This window comes from Hyperoodon ampullatus, assembly GCF_949752795.1.
Source record: "Hyperoodon ampullatus genome assembly, chromosome: 4".
Classification (NCBI taxonomy): domain Eukaryota; kingdom Metazoa; phylum Chordata; class Mammalia; order Artiodactyla; family Ziphiidae; genus Hyperoodon; species Hyperoodon ampullatus.
The window spans coordinates 52,585,045-52,611,231 of NC_136917.1; the positions used below are offsets into that span (position 1 = coordinate 52,585,045).

Genomic DNA, 26,187 nt, shown 5'->3' on the forward strand with positions numbered 1-26,187 from the left:
TTTGTTTCACAGCCCTTTTCTCTTCCTTGGGACACAGCGAGTAAGTTGTGCAAACTGGCTGTGATGCTGAGCCACAAGACTGCTTGGAGGTGGCCTCCCTTGTCAAGCCTGGCACCCCTTTTCACCTTCAGAGTGCTCTGATGTCCTTGGAACGGGCAGGTAGTGTTTGTTCTTACACAAGGCAGTTGGCCAGCCAGCCCAAGTAGAGCCAACAGGTGCTGGGTCCTTTAATCTTTCAGGACACAACCTTAGCCTTTTGTGGCTGGTTGATCAGGAGTGGGTGAGCAGCTGTCCAAGGATACATTCTGGAAGAAATCGGTGGTCCAGGTGGAGCGTGGGCACAGGGTCCAGTCTGGTAGGAGCTTCTCTTTCACACCCAGTATCCAGCTGCTGTCGGTTGCAGAGGCAGATTAGAGACACCATCAACTCCACAAGCAAATTATCTCTCCTTTGTAGGCCTGTGTAATTCCCCAGGGACATTGGTGTTTGTTCTTTTCCTGTAAGGATGGGTTGGTGATATAGTAGAGTTGCTTTATACATACATTCAACATGCAATGGCTTTGGTGCCTAACTCTCCACCTCACTTCTCATTCAGTATTTCAAGATAATGCAGCCCATAGGTTTAGTAAGGTGGGGATTAAGAATTAACTAGTGGGTTTAGCAATTTGGTCCTTGGTGACCTTGACAGCAGTAAGTTCAGTGGAGTGCCAGGGGCCTGAACTGGCTGGAATGGGTTCAAGAGATTATAGGAAAAAAATGGAGCAGAGAGTTGAAATAGAGCTGAAAGAAGATATGGGGTTAAGAGTAGATTTTTTTTTTTTAAGATGGAAGAAATCACAGTGTACTTGTATGCCGGTTGTAATGATCCAGTAGAGGCAAAACTGATGATTCGAAAAAGAGGGAGTGGATATGGCTTGAGATGTCCTTGAACCAGAAAGAGGACAAAGAACTTTTAGGGATGTGGTAGAGCTGTGTAGGGGAGGAAGAAGTTTTCCTTGACCCTCTTAGGGTCCCTGGCTGGATGTGAAAATTAGACTGACAAAGACAGATTAACAGGAGAAAAGCATACACATTTACTTACTGTAAGTTTTATAAGTGACATGGGAGCCTTCATCAGGAAATGAAGACCTGAAGAAATGGTTAAACCTAAGTGTCTTTATTCTAGGTTTGATGAAGAGTGGGCAGTTGTGGAGAAATATGATAGGACAAAGGGTACGAGGTAAGTGTAGTAAACTGGGGGAAACTTGGCAAGGCCTGTTTGTTCGGATTCTTCCTGGTGACCCTTCATCCTGGAGATAAAGATGCTTCTTTCCTCCGGGTATAGAGGGGCACCTGTTAGAAGAGGGTCTTAGGACCTGCTTCAGGGGAGAAGGGTGGGGGACAGCCAGAGAGATCTTTCTGCTTCTGCTGTTTTCTCAGACTCCTTCAGCTTAAAATATCCTATACGCTAAAGTGCATGTTTTGGGATACTGTGTTCTGAACCTCATCAGCTGGTTGTTAAACACAACTGTAATTAAATATTAAATTATATAAATTTACTATTAAATAAACAATATTTTAAAAGGTAATAGATATTCAAAAAGCTTCCCTTCCTAACTTCATTGCTACCTTTACCATGGTCTGTGTTCTTGCAGTTATGTCTATCGTGAGTGGAGGTGGGTGGTGGAAATGACACCATGCTGGTCATTTCAAATTGGCCATGGTGGGAATATTTACACCACAAAAATTGCAGCCATTAGACATCAGGGCCTTGTTTTGGTTTGTTTTTTAAAGGAGAGCTGTTTGTTAACTATATGCAGCCCATGCCTGGATTTGGTGGACAAGGGGAGAGATTGGCCCTCAACTAAGTGGCAACAGTTTGTCCACAAGAACAGGAGAGAAGGCAGGGCATTTGGACAGGTGGGTAGATAGATGTGGTAGAGAGATGTTTCCTATTTACTAAGGGAAAAAGGAAGCAAGGTAATCACCTGACTATAAGGCTGGGGAGGGAGGTGTTGGAGGTTTGAAGAGAGAGGAGCCTGGCACAGTAAGTGGGTTAGAGAAATGCAGTGTTTTTGTCTAAGCACCATTAAAAAGGCCCCCTGAGGGCTTCCCTGGTGGCGCAGTGGTTGAGAGTCCGCTTGCCGATGCAGGGGACACGGGATCGTGCCCCGGTCCAGGAAGATCCCACATGCCACGGAGCGGCTGGGCCCGTGGGCCATGGCCGCTGAGCCTGCGCGTCCGGAGCCTGTGCTCCGCAACGGCAGAGGCCACAGCAGTGAGAGGCCCGCGTACCGCAAAAAAAAAAAAAAAAAAAAAAAAAAAGGCCCCCTGAGGTTGGTGGTTATGAATCTAAAGAGAGGCCTGGGTGTATAGTAGTTTTCCTCCAGGCCCTTTCAGTGGCTTGGGTGAGGCAGTGAGTAAGTGGAGAGCTGGATTTATCCAAGGCTAGGGTTTTGCCAGTCCAGTATGACTATGTGTAAGTGAGATTATAAAATTATAAATGAAAAAGCCACCACCTCAAAGACCTCCCTTATTTATCCGAGCTAAAATCATGCCGCCTGTAACTTTGAGATATTATCCTGCTTCTTTTTCTATTTTGTTTATTGGGTGTTAAATTATCTGACAGCAGGGACTGTGCTTTCCTTACTGCGGAATCCAGTGCCTACCACAGTGCTTGGCACATAGTAGGTGCTCAGGAAGTAACATGTTGGATAAGTTATTGGATTAATGGATTCACTTGCTTGCTCCATGGTGTTTAACCTTTCCTGAGCGTAGGATTTCCTTACGGAGTCAGATGCAGATATGGGCAATTTTTAAGTACTTGAGATGCAACCTAAAGCCACAGAGGCAGCTGCCCGGGTCGAGTGAGTAATGAAGCTGTTGGTCTTTGTCACACAGGACTCGGCAACACGAGGGGGGTTATATTACAATCCCTAAACTTGGAGGGAGGGTAGTTTATGTATTTATTATTACTTTTTTTTTAGTGCTGCCAATAGCGGCTTAAGGCTCCAGGAGAGGTGATGACAAAAGCCTCAGTGGCAGGGTCCAAGCCTACAAGACACTACGCCGGGGCTCCAGGGCGGATACTTGGGTCCATAGGCGTGGTCGGGGGCGTGGCGTGGTCAGGACGAGGCGTGACCGGCGCGGGGAGGGGCGGGGCCGGGGCCGGGCCGCTCCAGGCGCCTCCAGTCGACACCGCCAGGGGCCCCGGCACCTCCCGCGCCCGCCGCCCGACGGGACGCTGGCGGAAGGGGGCGGGGGCGTGACCGACTGTCTGGTTCTCTGGACAATAAAGTTTCGAAAGTTTGAAAAAGGAGGAGAAAAAAAACCTCCCACGCCCCTTCGGCTACCCTGACGCGGACGCCTGCGGCCCGGCACCTACAGAGCTCCAGCAGCAGTGTGCTCGGCGGAGGCGTGGCAGGCGCGCCGGAATGGGGGTCACCGTGGACGTGCACGAGGTGTTCAAGTACCCCTTCGAGCAGGTGGTCGCCAGCTTCCTCCGAAAGGTATTCGCCCCGCTCTTTCTCGGCCGGGGCTCGCATTCTCCCGCGCTGCCCCGGTGGCCCAGCGGTCTGCGCTCCGGGCAGCGGGCGCCCGCAGCTCCCCTCACCTCCACTCTGCACCCCTCTGTCCGCTCGGAGGTCCACACCCACGGTCGGTCTCCCCTTCCAACTGCGGGTTTCGCCTCTGGGATGTGCTGGGCGAGGGCGGGGGTGGATTTCCTTGAGAGCTCCCCCACTAGGATGAGCGAAAGGCTCCGTGCGCGGCATCACGTTCACACCCTGCCCCAGCTGGAGGGAGAGTCGCGGGGAACCCAAGTTCTGGAGCTCCGGTGAGGCTGCACAGGGCTTCTCGATCTCTCTAGTACATCATTGACTCCTTCAAAGCTAGTGGAGGCTGTTGAAGCCGTCATCTACCACCTCACCACTTTCTCTTTTATTAACAGCTTGGGACTTTGGGCAGTCCCCATGCCTTAGTTTTGTAATATGTAAAATGGGAAAAATAATAGTACCAACTCAGGAGTTGTGAGGATTCAAGTGAAATAATTCCCGTAAAGTGCTTATCACAGTGACTGATGCTTGCTAAGTTCTTTAAAATATATTGTTGTTGTTTGTGCTACTATAACTGTACACCCTAGCCTCAATATTCAGTGGCCCTCTTTATCTCAAGAGCTGCTCCTGGGACTGTGGCTCGTAACGGTAGAATGGGAAATTTCTTTCTAGTCTGGTTCTGCCTTTAGTTAGTTCACTTGATGACCTTGGTCAAGGGTCATTTTCTCTCTAGGCTTCAGTTTCTGCATCTAAGATGTGTCCACTTAAAAAAATGCACAACCTAAAAGTTGAGAATTATGTTTTATTGGGCAGAATTGCTGAGGACTTAAGCCTGGATACAGCCTCTGAGATAGCTCCTTGGGGCTGGTCTGAGGAGGAAAGGGAGGGGCCAGGGTATATAGGAGTTCAGACAAAAAAAAGGATAGTTGACCATCCAAAGATTACTGCTAATTAAAGAAAACGGGACATCTCAAGTTAATGAAATTAGTGTTTTTCTGTGTATGGAACAATGCAAGAGTCTGGGCCCATTGAAATTCCTTTGATAAGTGCCTTAACTATCTAGGACCTGTATCCTGTTTTTCTCCGTCCTGAACCCCCTCAGGGTGCACTGCTGGGGATGGCTGCAGAGGCTGAAGGACTTATGGCCACAACATCGTTTGTTTACTGAAATGGCAGGTGACGTTTTTTGTCCACAGATGAGTGTTGTATCAGATCTTCTTTCAGCTTTCACGATCTTGAGGAAGATTTGCAAGAATTGTAATTTGCCTTGGACAGCTGCCACTGGCAGTGCTCCCGGTGTGCCACCTGGAAGCCTGGAGATGGATTTTTTTAAGTGATAAGACCTGACCTCCATTAGAGGATGCACTTGGGGGCCCAGGTCACAAAGGAGTGAGTAGGACCCTGGTTAACATGATGCTGCCATGGAGGCCTTTTTTGGGGGGGAATGTCAGCTGGTTAATATTGTTAATTATCTCCTGTATGTAGTACCTGGTACCTACTAGGTGCTCAATACAAATCTGATGAATGATGAATGAATAAATGAATGAATAAATGAATTACAGATGTGCTGTAGACTTTGCCTTAGGCTAGGCTTCTGGGCCCTAAAGAGAAAAAGCCAACACCCCATTTTTGTTTTAGGGCTGGCACTTTGGAGTGTGGATTCTCCAGTGTCACTGCCCCTTTGGAAAGCCTTTCTGGGTTGTCCTCATCAAGAGGCAATCTCTGCCTTGTCAGAGCTGGAGGGACACTTTGGGCCTCAGTGACCGTCTTCTACAGTGTTGGGTAGTTACTACTGCATGTGTCTTTTCCCTCATTAGGCTCTAACCTTCCTCGGGGTAGGTCTCACTACTGAGGAAACACGTAGCACAGTGCCAAGCTCTCATTTAGAGAGTACTTGGCATGTGTCAAGCTTCTGGGCTAAATGCTTTTCTTTCATTCAGCAGGTGTTTAGAGACACTTTGTGTGCCAGGCTCTGCGCTGGGTGTAGGGCACCACAGACAGACTCTCTTCTCATGGAGCTGATGGTCTCTGGTGGGTGAGACTGACATTAATAAATGATTAACAAGGGAAAACGTAACTCCAGCTGATGATGTGTATTTACACAGGGAAAGTTCACAGTGTTGCGAAGTCCCAGAGGGTGACATGGGGAAGACTTCTTCGAGAAAGTGACATTTGTGAAGTGATGGCTGAAACATGAGACGAGTTTCCTAGGCCGGCGGGGTGGGGGAGGAAGTGCTGTCATACGTTATCGTTTTTACTCCTCCCAGCAGCTTCAGGAAGTAGTTAGGATTGACTTCCATTCCATGGTCTGGAGAAACTGCGGTTCAGATTCCAAGCTCCCGCAGCTAGCAAGTGGGAGAGCCAGGATTTCAACATATCTGACTCCAAGCTCACACCCCCTAATCACCAGGCTGTGCTGCCTTGCACATAATAGACACTCAGATAATCACTGAGGGAATACCGTGCTGTAGACTCTACTTTGTGTAGAGTCTACAGTTTCCTTTTGCCTGCAGTCTTCTCTCAGGGTTTATTCATCTCCGACCGGTTGTGCCTGGTCTAAGGGTATAGCTTTGAAGGTGCGAGGGTGAGAAAATACATTGTTTTGGTTATCTGCTGTGTAACAGATCACCCTAGTGATTTAGTGGCCTAAACCAATGGTAAGCTTTTGATGGAAAGCTTTTAATTCTCACATTTCTACGAGTTGACTGGGCTCAGGTGGGCAGTTTTTAGGTGCCAGGTGTTATAGCTGAGGTCGCTTCTCTAGCTCGGTTTAGTTAGGATCTGGAAGAGTTTTTTTTTTTTTTTTGCAGTACGCGGGCCTCTCACTGTTGTGGCCTCTCCCGTTGTGCAGCACAGGCTCCAGACGCGCAGGCTCAGCGGCCATGGCTCACGGGCCCAGCCGCTCCGCGGCATGTGGGATCCTCCCGGACCGGGGCACGAACCTGTGTCCCCTGCATTGGCAGGCATACTCTCAACCACTGCACCACCAGGGAAGCCCTGGAAGAGTTCTTATACAATACTTAGAAAAGTGCCTGGCACATAGTAAGTAAAAACTGAGGAGGACATTTTGGAAGGTAAGGCTAGGGAAAGTGGAGGAGGACATTTGCAGAAAAGGTCTAGGGATGGGACAGTGTTATCTCTATGGACAGTACACTTGCATTCTTTCTATTCACAAGGCAGTCCTTCAGAGATCCCTGGATGGGGCTATGTGACTGTCTCTAGGATGTCAGTAAATTCAGTTGCTCTGAGAATTTTTACCTTACATTATTCATTCTTTTTTCTTTTCTTTTCTTTCTCTCTCTCTTTTTTTTTTTTTTTTTTTTGGCTGCGCGGCATGCGGGATCTTAGTTCCCTGACCAGGGATCAAATCTGTGCCCCCTGCAGTAGAAGCGAGGAGTCTTAACCACTGGACCACCAGGGAGGTCCCCACCTTACATTATTTAAAGCCATGAACTGGAAGTCAGTAGACCTGGATTCCAATCATTGTGCTTCCTTCATTAAAAGCAGTTTTGAGGTGGCCTTGGGAAACAGTTTTCACCAGCCTATACTGTGCCCTTGAGCAAATTAGAAAGAGGCATCATCTAGGTGTTCTACACCCATAAGCTCACAGTAAATGGGGCTAGTGGGAGGTGTATGGGGCTACTTATGCAAGTTAGAAAAAAGTGCTCCTTCTTCTAGGTGCCCAATGGCCTGCTTGACTGGAAAACCTTGTGCAGTGAGCAACATGCACAACCTTATGAGACAACCCTACTGTCTTAATTTCTTATCTGTGAAATGATATGCTATGTACCCCACCAGTCTCCCAGGATTGTTGTGAGGATCAGATGTGTAACAGTTTGACAAGCATATGTTTCTTTTAAAGCATAAGGTAGTAAGAATGAGCCTTTTAGCAAAATACACTTTTATTTTTCTTTTACTCTTTTTGTATATATTTTTTTTTATTCAAAGGAAAGCACTTGGCAGAAGGGACAATCATAGGATCTCTGGGAAGCATTTAATCTGATTTTGCACAATGGTATGTTTGAAGGTGCTACAGCACTGAGGAAGTTCTATTTTAAATAGAGTCTACTGATCTCTGGCTTTTGGCATGTTACGGCTTGCCTTCCAAGTTATAATATCCTGCTATTTTTAAAACCTGAGGAATGTTTGCTCTTCTTACACCTGCCTGTTGGATACTACAGGCAAAATATTAGCTACATACTCTCAAAGCTAAGTGGCACCTTGAAAACAAACACCACAATACTCTTTGTTCGTGGAGTGCAATGTTTCTCATTGAACTCTTCATAGAGGAGTGCTGTGAAAACCAAGATGGTTTATTCATCAGATGCTAAACTGCACTTGCCATGAACTACAGTGTCAGTGCTCCTGACAGTGTGTTTTGGTTTCTTTCTTTGAATGACTCTTAGCTTTCTAGTTATCATCATTTATAGCTGTTTCCTTCCTTTTACTGAAAACCATCTGCAAAGAGAACACACTGTTGCATAGATGGATATAGCAGCTGATAGGCTTACTCATCTCTGGAAGCTAACATGGGTCTGTTTAATGGGCTTGCCTTGCATGAGCTGGATTCCTAGATTTTCTAAAAATTTCTTCCTAAAAGACTTCCTAAATTTTGTCTACCTGAAATTTAAAGTCATACAAAAGGCCATTATGTGGCCTGGATTTTTCTTGTTTATTCTAAATGAGGCCAGAGAAGCTACAGTTTTTCTTAGCATAGAGTTGTTCAGGTTGATTTTCTTGTTATGCTGTAGGTAAAAGAATCACTGTGAATAGAGTGTAAGCTTCATGGGTGGAGATTTTATCATCTGTTCCTGATGTATCTCAAGTATCCAAAGAGATCCTGGAACATAGTAGGTTATCAGCAAATCCTTATTGAATGAATGAGTGAAATACTGTCTTCAGGATTTAGCCCTATGTAATTTCAGACCGAAGCCAGTGTGGATTCAGTAACATGTCCTTACTTTGGGTACTGTAATCAAGCAGACAGATTAAAATAATTTCTTTGCTTCAACACAGTGGCCTCGGATATTATTTATTCTAGCCAGGAGCTTGATGTTGTGAACAAAATGGTTTGAATGTTTACCCTTAAACTCAGAAAGGGGATTTATGAATGGCTATTTCCATTTAGAGTAGAAAGTTGATTGGGTAATTAATAATGTTTCCATTTCTGATCCTATTTTTTCTTCCTTGCATATCTGACACATGTGTGGAACATCTCTCCCTACAGAGCTCCTGAAATATTTGGAGTGGACCCGTATTTCCAAAATAAGTGATTTGAAAATGATAGGCCTGGGTTAGCATAATGGTTATGTATCTTTTTGTTCACACTATAATAGTCTTTCTTCACTTTTATCTTCCTATCCTCAATTCCACTAGAAAATTAGGCACGACGGGAAGAAGGTGCAGACAGGAAGAGCGTGGGCTCTGACATCAGCCAGGTGTCGGGGTGCTTCTAGCTGTGTGAGTTTGGGCAAGTCAGTTCATTTTGCTATGCCTCAGTTTCCTCATCTGCATAATATTAATAATAATATCGTCTGGAGTTGTTGGGGGAAAGTAAGTTGGATAATGCACACAGTTGCATACAATATACATAGTTTAATGTCACCACACAGTAGGTGCTTTAGTACTTGTTTAAAACAAGTACTTTTAAAGTACTTGTTAAAAATCGTTATAATAATACTAACAGAAATAATTTATGACATGTAAATCCATGAACTTGAAAATGAAAAGCTGAGAGAAGTAGTCTGCAGAAATCTTTTTAACTTGGAGTAATTAAAGGGAGAGTAAACATGAATAAAGGTGCATATTTGAATTATGACTTTTTTTTTTTTTTTTTTTTGGCGATACGTGGGCCTCTCACTGTTGTGGCCTCTCCCGTTGCAGAGCACAGGCTCCGGACGCGCAGGCTCAGCGGCCATGGCTCACGGGCCTAGCCGCTCCGCGGCATGTGGGATCTTCCCAGACTGGGGCACAAACCCGTGTCCCCTGCATCAGCAGGCAGACTCTCAACCACTGCGCTACCAGGGGAGCCCCGAATTATGACTTATTTTTAAAATGTCATTTAAATAATATTAAAGCATACTTAGTAAGTTACCTAGTAGAAGTTGTGGCTTAGTGCCTGAAAGATAGGAAAATTTTAACTATCAAAGTATAGTAGTTAAACATTCATTATATGTCTCCTAATAGAAATCCACAATAGGTCTGTGTATCATTTGGCCCCTGGGAGCTGAAAAGCTAAATAAAACATATCCCTGGCCTCAAGGAGCTCACTGTCAAAGGGGAAAAAGGGAAATAAATTAATTTTTGTGGTAAGTGCCTTCTCAGGGGCATATCACAGACATACAGTGTGGTGCAAGATTCATGTTTTAATTATAAATCTGTAAGGGCTTTTAGAGTACTTAGAGTTTGTTGCCTTTTTAAAAAGTCAGTGTTCTCTCTATTCTCTTCTCCAATGTGGCGCTTCCCCTAATGCTAGTGGGCAGGGATGTGTCAAGGAGTCCTTGTCGTATCTTCTACAAATTCTGCAATGGTAAAGCATGAGCTTGTGAGGTTTTACTAGTCTAGGAAAATAAGAAATATCTTCTAGTAATTTTTGAATAATCATTTAAATATATCTGGATTGCAAATGGGCACTAATAGTATACTTAATATGACACCACAGTAGGTTACAAGATAAAGACTGAAGTCTTGAAACTAAGTTTTCAAAAATATTGAGTCATTTTTTAGTAGCAAAACCAGTAAGGGTGCCAGGTGTTACACTTTACATAAAATTATTTCCTTGAATTTCTATAACAACTCTTTGAGGTAGATTTTTTTTTGTTTTTTTTTTGTTTTTGTTTTTCTCATTTTACAGATGAGAAAACTGGACTGACTGAGATAATTTGCCTGAGACTGCCATAGGTGGGCATCAACTGAGGTCTCTTAGATTCTAAAACTCATTCTGTTTCCCAGACTTTCTTTATTTTACTTTCGTTTATTTCTTAACTTTTCATTTAGAAGTAATTTGACTTACAAAATGTTGCAAAAACAGACAGAAAATTCGTGTCCTTAACTTCCTCAAACCACTATATAATTTTTAAAATCAGGGAATTAACACTGATACCATGTTAACTGTCCTATAAACATTATTCAAATTTTGGCACTTGTTTACTAATACAATTTTTTTTCAGTCTAGGATTCAATCCAGGACCCCACATTACATTTAGTTGTTGTATCTAAGTCTCCTCTTCAGTTCCTTAGTGCTTTCTGGACCATGGTGCTTCCCAAGAGTACTGATTAGTTATTTTGTAGACTTTGTAACTTTAAATGCATTGGGTTTGTGTATGCATTTTTTTAAAAAAATAGATCTTTATTGGAATATAATTGTTTCACAATACTGTGTTAGTTTCTGTTGCACACCAAAGTGAATCAGCCATATGCATACATATGTCCCCATATGCCCTCCTTCTTGAGCCTCCCTCCCACCCTCCCTACCCCACCCCTCTAGGTCATTGCAAAGCACCGAGCTGATCTCCCTGAGCTATGCTGCTGCTTCCCACTAGCTATCTATTTTACATTCAGTAGTGTACATATGTCGATGCTACTCTCACTTTACCCCAGCTTCCCTCTCCCTGCCCCCGTGTCCTCAAGTCCATTCTCTATGTCTGTGTCTTTATTCCTGCCCTGCAACTGTGCTCATCAGTATCATTTATTTATTTATTTTTTAAGATTCCATGTATATGTGTTAGAATACAGTATTTGTTTTTCTCTTTCTGACTTACTTCACTCTGTATGACAGACTCTAGGTCCATCCATCTCACTACAAATAACTCAGTTTCCTTTCGTTTTATGGCTGAGTAATATTCCATTGTATATATATGCCACATCTTTATCCATTCATCTGTCGATGGACATTTATGTTGGTTCCATGTCTTGGCTATTGTACATAGTGCTGCATTTAACATTTAGGGAAGAGGATTTTCCTTGGTGTCACAATTGTATGAATGATTCTTTTTAATAAACATCATTATGTCATTGCCAATTATTGGGACATTTTGGTATGAATGAGTGTGAAGTGACGTTGGTTGGCCTTTGTTTAGAATCATAACTTGTCCCACCAGAAGGGCCTTTGAGGATCATCTGGTGGTCTACCACCCGGGCTTCACAGATGGCAGCATCACAGTCTGCACATCTTGCCTCCTTGTCCTTTGTTTCTTCTACTTCATCCTCCTACTGCGAAGGCCAACGAACAGCCATTCAAAATGTTTGTTGACTTAAATGTGTTTAGTCTTTTTTTTTTCTTTGTTGTTGTTTTTTTGTTTTTGCGGTACGCGGGCCTCTCACTGTTGTGGCCTCTCCCATTGCGGAGCACAGGCTCCGGACGCGCAGGCCCAGTGGCCACGGCTCACGGGCCCAGCCGCTCCGCGGCACGCAGAATCCTCCCAGACTGGGGCACGAACCCGCGTGCCCTGCATCGGCAGGCGGACTCTCAACCACTGCGCCACCAGGGAAGCCCTGTGTTTAGTCTTTGGTCATTGACATTTTGACTAATCATTTGGTCTTGGTATAAAGTCAACTTTGCTTTTTTTTTTTTTTTTTGTGGTACGTGGGCCTCTCACTGTTGTGGCCTCTCCCGTTGCGGAGCACAGGCTCCGGACGCACAGGCTCAGCGGCCATGGCTCACGGGCCTAGCCGCTCCGCGGCATGTGGGATCCTCCCGGACCGGGGCATGAACCCGTGTCCCCTGCATTGGCAGGCAGACTCTCAACCGCTGCGCCACCAGGGAAACCCCTTTCTTTAAAAAAAAAAAAAAAAAAAATTATTTATTTGGCTGCACCAGGTCGTAGTTGTGGCATGCATGCGGGATCTAGTTCCCTGACCAGGGATCAAACCCTGGCCCCCTGCATAGGGAGTTTGGAGTCTTAACCACTGGGACACCGAAGTCCTGGAAAGTTGATATGTTAATAACTCCTAACTCTCTTAAGAGTCAGCTTTATGAAAGCTTATTATATTTTCCCCTTGTAAGTAAGAAACGTAAATATACCCTATTTTCATGGATCTACTCCCAGAAATGTACTGAATGTTATTCCTGTAGTTAGATGGACTCTATTTCTTGACCTCTCACTCTTCATAGCTATGTATTTGTTTTAATGTGTATTTTGTTTTTTACCCATTATTTTGAAATTTTTGGCCTCTTGCCTTTTAATATGTAAAACACATGAAAGCAAGGTATATGACAGTGTAGGAGAGTCTATGTTTTACCCTTGTTAGACTGTTACATACATATAATATAAGCAGTGATATTTGCAACACATTTATATCTTGGGGAAAGGGAAGGGATTAGTTTATACGTTCTGTGAAGAATGTAAAAATTATAAGTAAATTCAGAATGAACTCAAATATACCTTGAAAAATCCCTTGTGTCACCCAGAAAGTATGGCAAATGTGCAGAGCCCTGTGCAGTAATTATTAGCCACTGCAGTTTGTGGTCCACTGAGTGAGTTCCAAGGATGGCAAGTGTTTTTGGTAGATATTTGGGTCATCAGTCCACTTTGCTTCCATGAAGGTCACTAGTGTGTAGCGGGGACCGGAATATCCCAGGGTTACCCTGCTCGTGTGCAGGTCTTATACCATTATGTTTTTAACATGGAGACTCCTTATCTTAACACTTGTTAAGAGATTTACTCATTTTGAGGAGACCAAAATGAGATAATACATATGGTGACCTCTAATATAGCACTCTGCACGGGCAAAGTAGATGTGCAATTAAGTCTGGTGGGCTTGATCCTGATCTAGCTTAACCCTTTCCACTGTCACACTGTGTTTGTACAGGTGTCCAGAAAAGCCTGGTCACCTGCTTCCTGTCTTCCCAATTGGCGTTCCTGGTGGTGATCCTCTCTGAGCAGCCTTCCCTCTCTCGAGCCCTTATTAGCTGACTTCAGATACATTTTTGTGAATTCAATCATGAATATTCAAGTTACCACAAGATGGTGTCAGAAATTTTTGAGTAATGCCAGGTAGGGGGCGCCTCAGCACAATAAATCTTTAAAAAAAGTTAAAATATATGCCTTTCACGTCATGGTATTTAGCTATTGTAAATAAACCTCTGATTTCTTTTTCCATTCACATATGGAAGGAAACTTGAGGCTCATGTCTCTTCAACTCCAAAAGTAGTTGCATAGGAAAATGCCTTGAATCTTGCAAATGAGTTTACTAGAGCGAATAGTTTAGGATTTCTTTTTTTTTTTTTTTTTTTTTGTGGTACGCGGGCCTCTCACTGTCGTGGCCTCTCCCGCTGCGGAGCACAGGCTCCGGACGCGCAAGGCTCAGCGGCCATGGCTCACGGACCCAGCCACTCCGCGGCATGTGGGATCCTCCCAGACCGGGACACGAACCCGTGTCCCCTGCATCGGCAGGCGGACTCCCAACCACTGCGCCACCAGGGAAGCCCTAGGATTTCTTGTGTTTGGCTGAGACAACTTCCATTTTACTTTTTAATTTGCAAGAATTGTCTAATGAGTGACCCTTAAGTATTTTACAATGGCTCCTCTTCATGATTTCCCAAGCCCCTGTTATCCCTTAGTCTGATTTATTTTCTCCTTATATATTTTATTTTTTGTTTTTCTGACTAACATGTAAACTCTCTAAGAGGCTACAATCTTGTTTGTTTCACTACACTGTCCCTAGTGCCTGGAACAATGCTTAGGTAGTCAGAAAACTGTTAAGTGAAGAATAGTTTCACTATTATTTAAATCGATACCCTTCACCCTAATAAGCAGATATTAAAGTTATATAAAAGCATGAGTAAAGCATTTGAGTTTATAATCTTTAGGAATTTCACTGATAACTTTGTGAAGTAATCAGAACTTGGGGAATTTTTATCATTAGCCTTCTCTGGTGATTATGTTTCCAACCTCTTTCATAATTTAGTTCAGTCATCTTCCTACAACTTACAGTGTATTTATAATATTCAGTCAGTTAGGATGTATTGATGAATATAATAAAATGAGTGAAATAGAACTGTAGTAGAGGCAATATTCTCATACTCTCATTTTACCTTAGTATAAGAGTTCTGATTTCTATACACACACACACACACACTAAAAATTAAGGGCATCTGTGTGAGTCTCAGATATCTCCCTCACTTCAAGGATGTTGTGTAAGTGAAGCCCCCTTGCTGAGGGACAGAATAGCTAAACCTGACCCCCCGTGATGGCCATTATCTTCAAACAAATACTGAAGGTTAAACTTCAAGAAAACAAGCATTGTAATTTTGAGCATTTTTTTTCTGGAGCAAACATGAATGAATGAATAAATAAATATTTAAACAGCCATGTTGGGGAATTCCTTGGCAGTCCAGTGGTTTGGACTTGGTGCTTTCACTGCCGGGGCCTGGGTTTGATCCCTGGTCTGGGAACTAAGATCCTAAAAGCCGAGCGTGTGGCCACAGACAAACAAACAAAAAGGCAAGTTGTTGATGTGTTATCAAGATTGCAGTTGCCCGGATGGGAGTGTGACTGGCAGAGTTTATGGCATGGGGTGTGATGTGGTGTTGAGGATGCCAAGGACTGAGCCCACCGCTCGCTTCATAGATTGGTTCCCCTGGTCCTCGAAGGGAGTAAGGTTTAGTTTCCACATTGATCCCAGAGGTTATCTTCCAGATTGTTCATTCATTCAGCAAATATTCATTGAGTGCCTGCTATGTGCCAGACACTGTGCTGGCTGGTGGAGATACAAAATTCCTGCTCTTGTAGAGTCTGTGTTCTTATCCCAGGTCTTTTGGGGCCACAGATATCTTTAACAATGTGTGAAAGTGATGGTTCCTTTTCCCTGAAAAATCAGTCCCTCAGTCAACCTCTTATACAAACGGATGCATGCAGACACAGAGCTGCCGTGGGGTGGGGAAGAGCCCTGCTCACTGAGTTTTGTAGACCATTTCCTGGGTTCAGAAGGCTTAAAGCTCAAGCTTACCAAGTGGAGGGCCCTGTGCCCTGCCCGCCCCCCCCACCCCCCCAGCCTGTTCGCTGCTCTCATCTCCCCCTCAGCACCTTACGGTGTTTTGGATAAGACTTCCCTGTGATTTTTCTTTCATATTAGATCGCATGATGAAGCAGTAAACCTCTGGGAATAGAGCCCGACAGGCGTTCAGCAGGCCTGGTCAGCAGCCTGCTTGTCCTCTGGCTTTGAGGACTTCTACTGTCTGAGTCTCTTTTTGCATCTGAGCAGTGGAAAGTGTGGGGTTTGAGTGACTGAGGTGTTTGAGGGTAGGTTAGGTGGGCAGGCCTTGAAGGCAAAAGAAAGTATCTGTGGCTAAATTACAGTCTTGATGCTCATTAGCTGGGGGATTTTGAGCAAATGACTTAGTTTATCCAAGCTTAATTTCTCACAAGTGAAAGGGGGAAAAAAAAAAACCCCAGAATGTAACTCATGGAATAGTTTTGAGAATTAAACTGAAATAATATATTAAACTGCCTAGGACAAAAATGGTAGCTATTATCAGTTTTTTTTCTTTTCATAAATTTATTTTTGGCTGTGTTGGGTCTTCGTTGCTGCGCACGACCTTTCTAGTTGTGGCGAGCAGGGGCTACTCTTCGTTGTGGTGCACGCGTGGGCTTCTCATTGCGGTGGCTTCTCTTGTTGCGGAGTACGGGCTCTAGGCACGCGGGCTCAGTAGTTGTGGCGCACGGGCTTAGTTGCTCCGTGGCATGTGGGATCTTCCTGGACCAGGGCTCAAACCCATGTCCCCTGCGTTGGCAGGTGGATTCTTTTTTTTTTTTTTTTCCCCTTTCTTATTAATTAATTAATTTATGTTTGGCTGCGTTGGGTCTTCGTTGCTGCGCGTGGGCTTTCTTTTTAGTTGCGGTGAGCGAGGGCTACTTGTCATTGCCATGTGTGGGCCTTTCATTGCGGTGGCCTCTCTTGTCTCAGAGCACCGGCTCTAGGCGTGCGGCCTCTAGAGTGCAGGCTCAGTAGTTGTGGCACATGGGCCTAGCTGCTCTGCAGCGTGTGGGATCTTCCTGAACGAGGGCTTGAACCCATGCCCCCTGCATTGGCAGGTGGATTCCTAACCACTGTGCCACCAGGGAAGCCCTGGCAGGTGGATTCTTAACCACTGTGCCACCAGGGAAGGCCTATCAGCTTTTTATTAACATGAAATTGTGTTTCAGGGGAATTTAATCAATAAATAAACTTTTTTTGGTATTTTTTTCTTTATTGAAATATAGTTGATTTACAGTGCTGTGCCAGTTTCTTCTGTACAGCAAAGTGACTCAGCCATACACATATATACATAAATAAACTATTGAGCACCTGGCATAGACTCCTTCTGTGATTATACTCCTGTGATGCTGACCCAGCCACCGGGCAATAGTAAAGGACAATAGTGAAGGAATTCACTATGTATTGATACTAGGCCTGATTTAATTTTGTGGCTCTACCACTAACCAGCTGGGTGACCCTAAGCTTTCTGATTTTATTTAGTTTCCATTTAGTTTCTGAAAGATGGGATAATGATATCCCATGATCCAATCACAACAGAGAGGCTGCTTTTAAAAAAGATCATGCAAGTAAAGCATTCAATGCAGTGCCTCTTACAAAGAACACGCTTGATTTATGTAAGGCTGGTTCAGTATTAATAGTATTATTTATTAATTAGCTTAACCTAACCTCCCCCTCTCCATCCAGAGCTAGGTTGACTCCAAAGAAGGTTTCTCCTGATTTCATACAGGTCCAGTTGATGACAGCATCTACTTACCTATTACGAACTAGTAAAATTAAGACGCTTGATTGAAAACTGGCCTTAGAGATTGCTTGGATAATATTTACTGTTTCTGCAAATAACTGGTTACTATGCAGTAATTCACTTTGGTAAAAAAAAGAATGGTAATTTTTCTTTATGTGTTTTCATTTAGTATCCAAACCCCATGGATAAAAATGTCATCTCTGTAAAAATTGTGGAGGAAAAAAAAGGTAAGTGCTACTGATCTTTGTAAAGATGTGTGTCTTTGTGTGTGTGTGTGGCCTGTTATATTTTAAACAGGTATATTAACAGGTATAGTTCTGTATTCGAGGTGACTGATAGAAAAGAGCACCTGGCATTTCCAGCAGTAGAAGGCATGCCTTATGCTCTTGTCACTTTCTCCATTAAGAATTGATGACAGCTGTGACAGTTTACATTTTTGAACACTTAAGGTGTGCCAGGCACTCTTACTTTTATTAACTTAATCCCCAGAACAATGAGGTCACATGGCTATGTCTCTTGATATATTCATATATCATTTTATAGATGGCAAAATAGATATGACTAATAGCATGTATATGAGATGTGACTGTAAAATGATTGGATTATGGAATCAAAACTGCTTAACAATACGGTGCAGTATTGACTAGAGTAGGGCTTGACAAATTATACTTGTGTTGCCTGTTGTAAATAAGTTTTATTGGCACACAGCTATGCCCATTTGTTTATGTATTATCTGTTTTTTACTTCCTTATCACAACAGTAGAGTTGTGGTAACAGAGACTGTATGGCCCACAAAACCTAAAATATTAATATTTACCATCTGGCGCTTTACAGAAGATGTTTACTGATCCTTGGACTGGAGTGTAGGAGTCTTTCCTGTTCTCTGTCATTTACATCTCTGGTAGAAGCGTTTTCACTGTCAGCGTTTGAACTCGAGAGCTGGCAATGAAGGAAGCTATAGTGATGCACATCACCAATGTGTAAACCTTTGGAGACACCCAGGCTCAGTCTACCATGCTCTTGAACCTTCTGAGAAGATGTATGAGATGTTCATTTCGTGACTCTGAGGCATTCTCTCTGCTTGGTGAAGAGAGAACTGTCTTTGCGAGGCTATTTCCTGCACTCCCATAACTCTGTAAATATGATTAAAAGCCATTTTCTCAGGTACCTGCACTTGTAGGAGAAAGGTTTTATATGGCACTAGGAAAGTCTGATTTCAGGTCCTGATTTTGTTACTATCTACATGACCTAACTTCTTGGAGGCTCTATTTCTTCATCCGTTAAATGGGAAAATAATAACAACCTGCCTTTAGATTGTTGAGAAGATCAAATGATAGAACAATGTGCATATTCCTAAGTGGTTAATTATAATTTCTACCACTGACAGGGGCATCTTTGCCTCCGGGAGTGGCTCATCCATTTTCACTATGTGTGCTGCAGACATTGGATGAGATGGCCAAAGGCATGCCAGTGGGCAGAGGAGATGAACCAATTTCTCACCCTACCAACAACTTCTGGGCACTCAGAGTGTTTGCACCAAGGTTCAGGGCTGTTATAGCCAGAGCTTTGAGAAACTGTAGGAACATGCTGAGTCACAGTAATTCACAGAGCAAAAGACAACACTTCAGAGTTTATATTTTTCTCTGATTTGGTTTCCTTTTTTTCTCAGCTCACATTTATTGTGTGTATGTGTTTTTTTTTAATGTCCCTAGTGCTATTCTGTAAACTTCTTTCCAGAACAGAATAATTCCAGCCACAGGGGGTCTGCTCCCCTACGAGAGAAGAGTATGCCCAATATAATTAATAATAGGTTTAAATTTGTAGCCAGAAACCTGTGCTTGAAAACATGTTTGGTGCAGAAGGTGGCAGAATCAGATTCTTCATCGTTTTGTTAAAACATTCTCTTTGGGCTTCCCTGGTGGCGCAGTGGTTGAGAGTCCGCCTGCCGGTGCAGGGGACACGGGTTCGTGCCCCGGTCCGGGAGGATCCCACATACCACGGAGCGGCTGGGCCCGTGAGCCATGGCCGCTGAGCCTGCACGTCTGGAGCCTGTGCTCCGCAACAGGAGAGGCCACAACAGTGAGAGGCCCGCGTACCCCCCTAAAAAAAACAAAACAAAAGAAACCCAAAAAACAAAAAACATTCTCTTCATTGGAGCTGAGCAGGAGGCTCATTAGTCATGGCCATTGGAGTGTTGACATTGATAGTCCTGAGCAGTGAACGATTTACGATTCTTTCGTTCTTGAATTTAGAATGTGCAGTGTGAGTGGCTAGCTATTTTATCCTTATTCCTTGCTCACAGATACTTGGAGGGATTTGGCTCAGAAAAGTGGTCAGGATGCTGGGTTTTGAGTTAAATATTTTCTCTGGGAATTCTACATATAGAACATTGAGATTGACATTAAAAGTTTTATTGACATTAAAACAAGAATACATTTCTGTCAGTTTTTTTTTGAGTGTAAAAATTTTCTGTTTCTAGATGTGTCAACAGGGATCATCTATAGAAGGAGGATTGCAGTCTGTCAAAATGTGGTTCCAGAAATTTTAAGGAAGGTAAATTCATTTCAAAATTTAATCAGATTTGGTGTAACGTTGGGTGTTTTCCAAATAGTCATAGAAAGAGATAGCATTTTCTGATGTGAAGGAGTGTTAGAACTTCCCCAGTTCTCCTACCTCAGAGCCCTTCAAAGGAAGAAATCTGTCTCCTGTCCAACCTCAGTTTTGACAGGTGCTACCAGAGAGAGTTTTTTTGCTGTCTGTTTTGTCTCTTTTGTGGAGGGCTCTTAGTGTACATAGAGATGGGCTACAATTATTTTAAAAGATACTTTGGACATTTTGCATAAAGTGGCCGTGTTTTCTAATCTGTCCATGGTAGATATGACTCTTAGGTAAGAATGATCAGAAGTGGGCAGATGGTAAATATTAAGTGTAATCTTCAGTAAGGAAGAGAAAAGCTTCAGTTTCCATTTTAATGTCAGTAAGAATGGTTTGGGGAGTATAGTGTTTTCAGCACCCTCTGTAAGTCTTTTTGTGTGTGTTTCTGTAAAGTAATGGTATTGATGATGAAATCTTCATGATAGCAAATTGTTTTCTCTCTTTGAAATCCTTGAGCACTCTGGTGATTGTTGGAAAAAGGTGAGTGAAATTTTTAATCACATTGCTTTAACCGTAGAGGGATTATTGACAAGAGTCCTTTTAGAATCATTAGGAAATAGAGGAGAGTGTCTTGCTGTGTACTTTTAAAAATGTCTCAGTCTTTTCAACCTGGAAGTGATCCTGTGTGTGATATAAAACCCAGCGGGGCTCCTGCCGGTTAGCTTGCAAATTGCTTTGCTGTGCTGTATGTAGAAAACATGGCAGCTTCCATCACTTTCTTATCATGGATTAAGACTCTGTTGTTTTCTTTAGTGGAAAGAAGGCTGATATGACAATGAAAATGAACTTTCTTTTATTTTCCAGATAATAATATGTTGCAGTATGTGCAGCAAATTATTGCTGGCTTTTTCCACAGAGTGTGCACCCTGCCTTTGCCCTGTATACATGCTTTGCATCTATTATTTAAAAAGGCATTCAACTTTGTCTTGTATCTCCATTCTTAAATAATTTAAGAACACCCTGACTTGTACAATTCTGCCTTTGTAGCTTTGCATGTTTCCTCCACCTAGGAAAGCATACATTTCTAGATATTGGGCAGAGTTTAAAATGAAGAAAATATTTTATCTGATATTGTCCTGCATGTGAGCCCATAAGTGGGCCCAATTAGAATCTGTCAATTTAAGAAGGCCATAACCAGCCCTAGAGGAGACACGAAGGAGGCTGATACTTTGCTTAGTGTTTAGCAGTTAGGGAAATAAGGCCAGGGACTATACAGACTGTGTAAATCCTGGGCCATTTGCATGTCCTTACTAGCATTTAGTAAGGTCATAGTATGTTTGATTATCAAGGACTTACAGCCATTGGTGAGCCATCATCCATATATCAGGATCACTTGTCCTCTTAATTCCCCAAGACTAAAAGCAACTCTGAACACAGTCCTTATGTAGTCGTTCTTCCTAAATTCAGAAAGCCATTTTCTGTCTTTTGGACAGGTGAACATTTTAAAGGTACCTAATGTCCAGTTAGAAGAGGAATCATGGTTCAATCCTCAGGAAAGGAACATGGCTATAAGGAGTCACTGCCTTACATGGACACAATATGCATCCATGAAGGAAGAGTCTGTCTTCCGGGAAAGTATAGAAAATCCAAATTGGTAAGATCACCTTGTGTGTGTGTGTGTGTGTGTGTGTGTGTGGTGTGCATGTAGGTTGGGTGTGGGGAAGCACAAATGAGCACGCATATTAAAAAGCTATGATTCCATACTTATAACCTCTGTTTACAACTCACATAAATTATATACTATTAATTTTTAATCACACAAGTAATCAGTAACTAGATTTCCCTTTGGGGAAAAATGACAGCTCAACTCCTTTCTGACTGTCCTATCCAATTTGGTGCCCTTTTTGCCTTCTCCAGAGGCAGTGAGTGTTATCAGTGTATTGAGTATTCTTCCAGACCTTTAAGAGATACCTTTAGATACTCATAGAACCTGTACAGTATGGTTTTGATTATCTTTTTTACATATATGCTTTCATTCTGTGTAAATCATTGTGCACTTATCTTTTTCGTTTAGTAGAATGTTTCTAAACTTTATCCATTTGATGTCTATAAAATCGTTTATTCCTTTGAACTGCTGCATAGTGTTCAATCCTATCATTATACTACATTCTATTTAGCTTTTTTCCTTTTGGACAGATGTTCAGATGGTTTCTAGTTACTCTTATATATAAACAGTACTGTAATATTTGTGAAGCATACGATCCTTGTATATTCTATATGTGAATGTTTCTCTAAAGGAGAATTGATTTTATTATTGAAATATAGTTGACATACAGTATTATGTTAAAGGAGAATTTTTTTTTTTTTTTTTTTTTTTTGCGGTATGCGGGCCTCTCACTGCTGTGGCCTCTCCCGTTGCGGAGCACGGGCTCCGGATGCGCAGGCTCAGCGGCCATGGCTCACGGGCCCAGCCGCTCTGCGTCATGTGGGATCTTCCCGGACCAGGGCACGAACCCGTGTCCCCTGCATCGGCAGGCGGACTCTCAACCACTGCGCCACCAGGGAAGCCCAAAGAGAATTTTTAATTGTCAGGTTTATTGAGTTATTATTTACATACAAAATTTATTCTTAGTGTATAATTCAATGAGTTTTGGCAAACACACACATATACAGTTGTGTAACCATTGCCACAATCAAACTACAGAACACTTCAGGTAGATTTTAAAGAGCTATATGCCAAGATAATTCCATGAGGAAAGAGTATTCTTTTCAACAAATGGTGCTGGCACAACTGAATATCCACATTCAAAAGAACGAAGATGGACCTCTATCTCACACCAAATACAAAATTAACTAAAAATGGATCAAAGAACTAAATGAAAGGGTTAAGACTATAAAACTCTTAGGAAAAAACATAGGTGTAAATCTATGCGATCTTGGATTAGGCGGTAGTTTCTTAGATATGACACCAAAAGCCCAAGCAACAAAAGAAAAAAAAATAGGTAAAATTGACTTCATCAAAATGAAGAACTTTTGTGCTTCAAAGGACACTGTCGAGGAGGTGAAAAGACAGCTCAACAAATGGGAGAAAATATTTGCAAACTGTATAACTGATGAGGGTTTAGTATCCAGCATATGTAAAGGACTGTTACAACTCAGTAATAAAAAGACAACCCAATTAATAAATGGGCAAGGCATTTGAGTAGATATTTATCCAGAAAGGTATAAAGATGACTAATAAGTACATGAAAAGATGCTCAACATCTTTAGTGTTTAGGAAAATGCAAATTAAAACCACATTGAGATACCACTTCAAATCTGCTAGGATGGCTATAATAAAAAAGAGACACAGTAACAAGTGTTGGAAAGGATGTGGAGAAATTGGAACCCTCGCATACTGCTGGTGGGAATGTAAATGGTGCAGCTGCTGTGGAAAATGGTTTTTCAGTGCCTCAAACAGTTAAATGTTGAGTTACCACTTGACCCAGCAATTCTACATTGTACTGAAAAAATCCACAAAAATTTGCAGGAATGTTCATAGCCCCGTTATTTGTAATAGGCAGAATGTGGAAGCAAGCCAAATGTCCTTCATCTGATGAATATATAACCAAATGTGGTATATCCATACAATGGAATATTATTCAGCCATAAAAAGAAATGGAGTAATGATTCATGTTACAACGTGGATGAAGCTTGAACACACTGTTTTCAGTGAAAGAAGCCAGTTACAAAAGGCCATATATTGTTTGAGTCAGTTGATTTGAAATGTCCGTAACAGGCAGATCCATAGGGACAGAAAGTAGATTAGTGGTTGCCATGGGCAAGGAGGACAGGAGAAGAGGGAGTGAACTGCTGATGGGTATGGAATTTCTCTTTGGGGTGATGAAAATATCCTGGAACTAGCGTTGATGGTTGCACACCTCTGAAAATACTAAAACCACTGAACTGTATACCTTAAAGGGGTGAATTTCATGGTATATGAATTATTCCTCAATAAAAGAAAGTTATGTGGCTGGTTCTCAGGACATGCATCTTTTAAGTTTATACAGATTCTGTCACCAAAATATTAATAAGTTAATTTACACTCTCAGCAGCAGCACATGAAAGCTTATTTCCTACAATATTGCCAGGACTTAATATTAACATACTTTTTAATTTTTGCCAGTATAATGGGTGAGAAATGATTAATTCCTTTGAAATAGGTTTACAAACAAAAGCAAACTATAACAAGCACCACATGTTAATAGTGATTATTGCTGTGAACTATGATTTCAGAGGATAATTTACTGTATGTTTTTCTGTTCTATATGGTTTGAGATTTTTATTTACCTGTCATTTTAAGGGAAATAAAGCCCTCAAACCCAAATAACTAAAAATCAGAAATCCGGAATCCGTCTGAAGCCCCATCACTTGTTCAGATCATTTCTGCTCCCCATAATTTTGGTCCTATAGTGATAATTCTAGAATGCTCCAGCAGCACACTGGGTGAGTATGAATGCCAAGTCTTATTAGTGACTGAGGTGGGCTTGCTCTGAACCACCCACTAGCTTTTTTCTTCTTAGTCTCCCTCATGTCAAGAGCTTCACATAGAACATTGATGTTTAGGATTAACTATAAAAGTTGTGGGTAAAGAATAGAGCTTTTTTTTCTTCTTTTTTTTGTAGAAGTAGTAAAAGGACAGAATTGGCTGATTTTATGCAAAAAGCACAGAAGTCTTTCATATACCTCATTTTAGCCTCATTTTATCAGCTATCTGGGCTGTCGGCTGGTCTGAAAAGCAGTACGAAACCTTCATCAGTTCTTTGTAAAATAATAACTGTCCTGGAGAATCCAAGAAAGTGTCCTGCAGGACCTTTTTCCATTGTGTGTTTTTAAAAATTATTTTTTAAATAGTCATTCTGATTTTGGAAAAAATGTTACATGTATCTTGTAAAAAACACTAAATTCAGGGAAAAAAGAAGCAGTTTTCATCATCTAACAATAGCGTCTGTTTACATAAGTTTCTTGGTCCAATCCTAATGGCATTTAGATTGTTTCTGAATTTTTTGCTATTATAAACAATGCTGTGATGAAATCCCTATGATTATATATTTCCTCACTTATTCAATGACCTTTTAAGGTAGATGGGACAGGTGGGATTTCTGGGTCAGTTCAAAGGTTATGTGCATTTTATATTTTGATACATATTAGCAGATTCCTCTGTAAAAAAGTTTGACCAACTACACCTTTTCCTTTCTTTGGTTTGTTATGTTCCTGTCCTCTGCAAAACACTCTCTTTTTAATGATTGACACAGAGGCCAGTATTTATTGACTCCTATTATGTCAAGATCAAAGCTAGATCCTTCACCTGAGGTGTTTTGAAGCTAAGGTTAAATAACTTACCCAAAGAGAGATGGTCACTAAGTTGCCCAGCCAATATGTGACCCCACCTTGAGCAAAGTTGTGACGCAGGAATACAGACATTTTTAAAAGATGGACTTAATCTCAAACTGTAGGTTGCTTTGGATTCCAGGTTATGGAGAATGGGTTTTGTTCTTCTGGCAACAAGCAGTCACACAAAGGTTTCTGAGCAGGGGATGATGTAATGACAGCTGTGATTTAGGCTCTGGGAAACTTATGTTTTCTTAGGTCTTGACATGAATTTAGAAAGGCATTTTAGGTGGACATTCTAAATGAGTGGGTAATCTTGGGGGGACATGAAAGAAAGGACCCATTATTATTTCCATTCCTCTCCTTTGCAGGGAATGTGAGAGTAAGGGCTATCCACTGCACCCAGAAGATGAAATACAGACAATCATTTTTAAAGAAAAAAAAATGCTGTCACGGCTGCTGAGTCTAAAATTAGACCTTCAAGCTGTGTGTTGGTTAGCAGGTGTGGATGTGTGACGGGAAACCAGATGTCATTCTGTCCCTGTGCGTGGCCTCTCGGCTCAATTCAGAGATGGCCTGAAATGGGTTTCCCGTAGAATCTGGCCAAGCCTTGATCTGTGTCTCTTTACATAGATCCAGTTTTGGCTTTCTGCTGACGTCTCTGCAGTTGTGGCACCTTCTTGGGGAAGAGCTCCTTCGGTCTTCCTCTGTCTGTGTGTCACACAACTGGGTATTTCTAATATGCTTTCTTCCTTTACTAACTTCATTGGACATTTTTCCCCTGCAGTTTTTATGGAATGGAGTTTACATCCTTTTCAGAAGCTGGAGTGATGTGATGTTTTGCACTCATCTCAAATTTTCCAGAGTCCAGCTTGGCACTCCATGCCTCAGAGATGTCCTCCTATACTTGTCTGTCCCTTCTCCTATACCCATCAGGCCGCCTTCCACAGCAAATTACAGACACCCTGA

General features: G+C 42.3%; 1 protein-coding gene across 2 annotated transcripts in view; it reads left to right on the forward strand.

Annotated features, from left to right (window-relative positions):
* Positions 1-3,413: 3,413 nt before the first annotated feature.
* Positions 3,414-26,187, forward strand: part of PRELID2 (PRELI domain containing 2) — a gene marked incomplete at both ends in the record, with an annotated part of 70,600 nt that continues 47,826 nt past the window's right edge. The window contains 4 exons of one of the 2 annotated variants that reach the window (XM_079702270.1): positions 3,414-3,488; positions 17,423-17,480; positions 19,733-19,806; positions 21,297-21,502. In XM_079702270.1, coding sequence (XP_079558396.1) covers positions 3,414-3,488; positions 17,423-17,480; positions 19,733-19,806; positions 21,297-21,502 — 413 coding nt within the window. The remainder of the gene's footprint in view (positions 3,489-17,422; positions 17,481-19,732; positions 19,807-21,296; positions 21,503-26,187) is intronic. The other variant, XM_079702271.1, reaches the window with a different exon arrangement.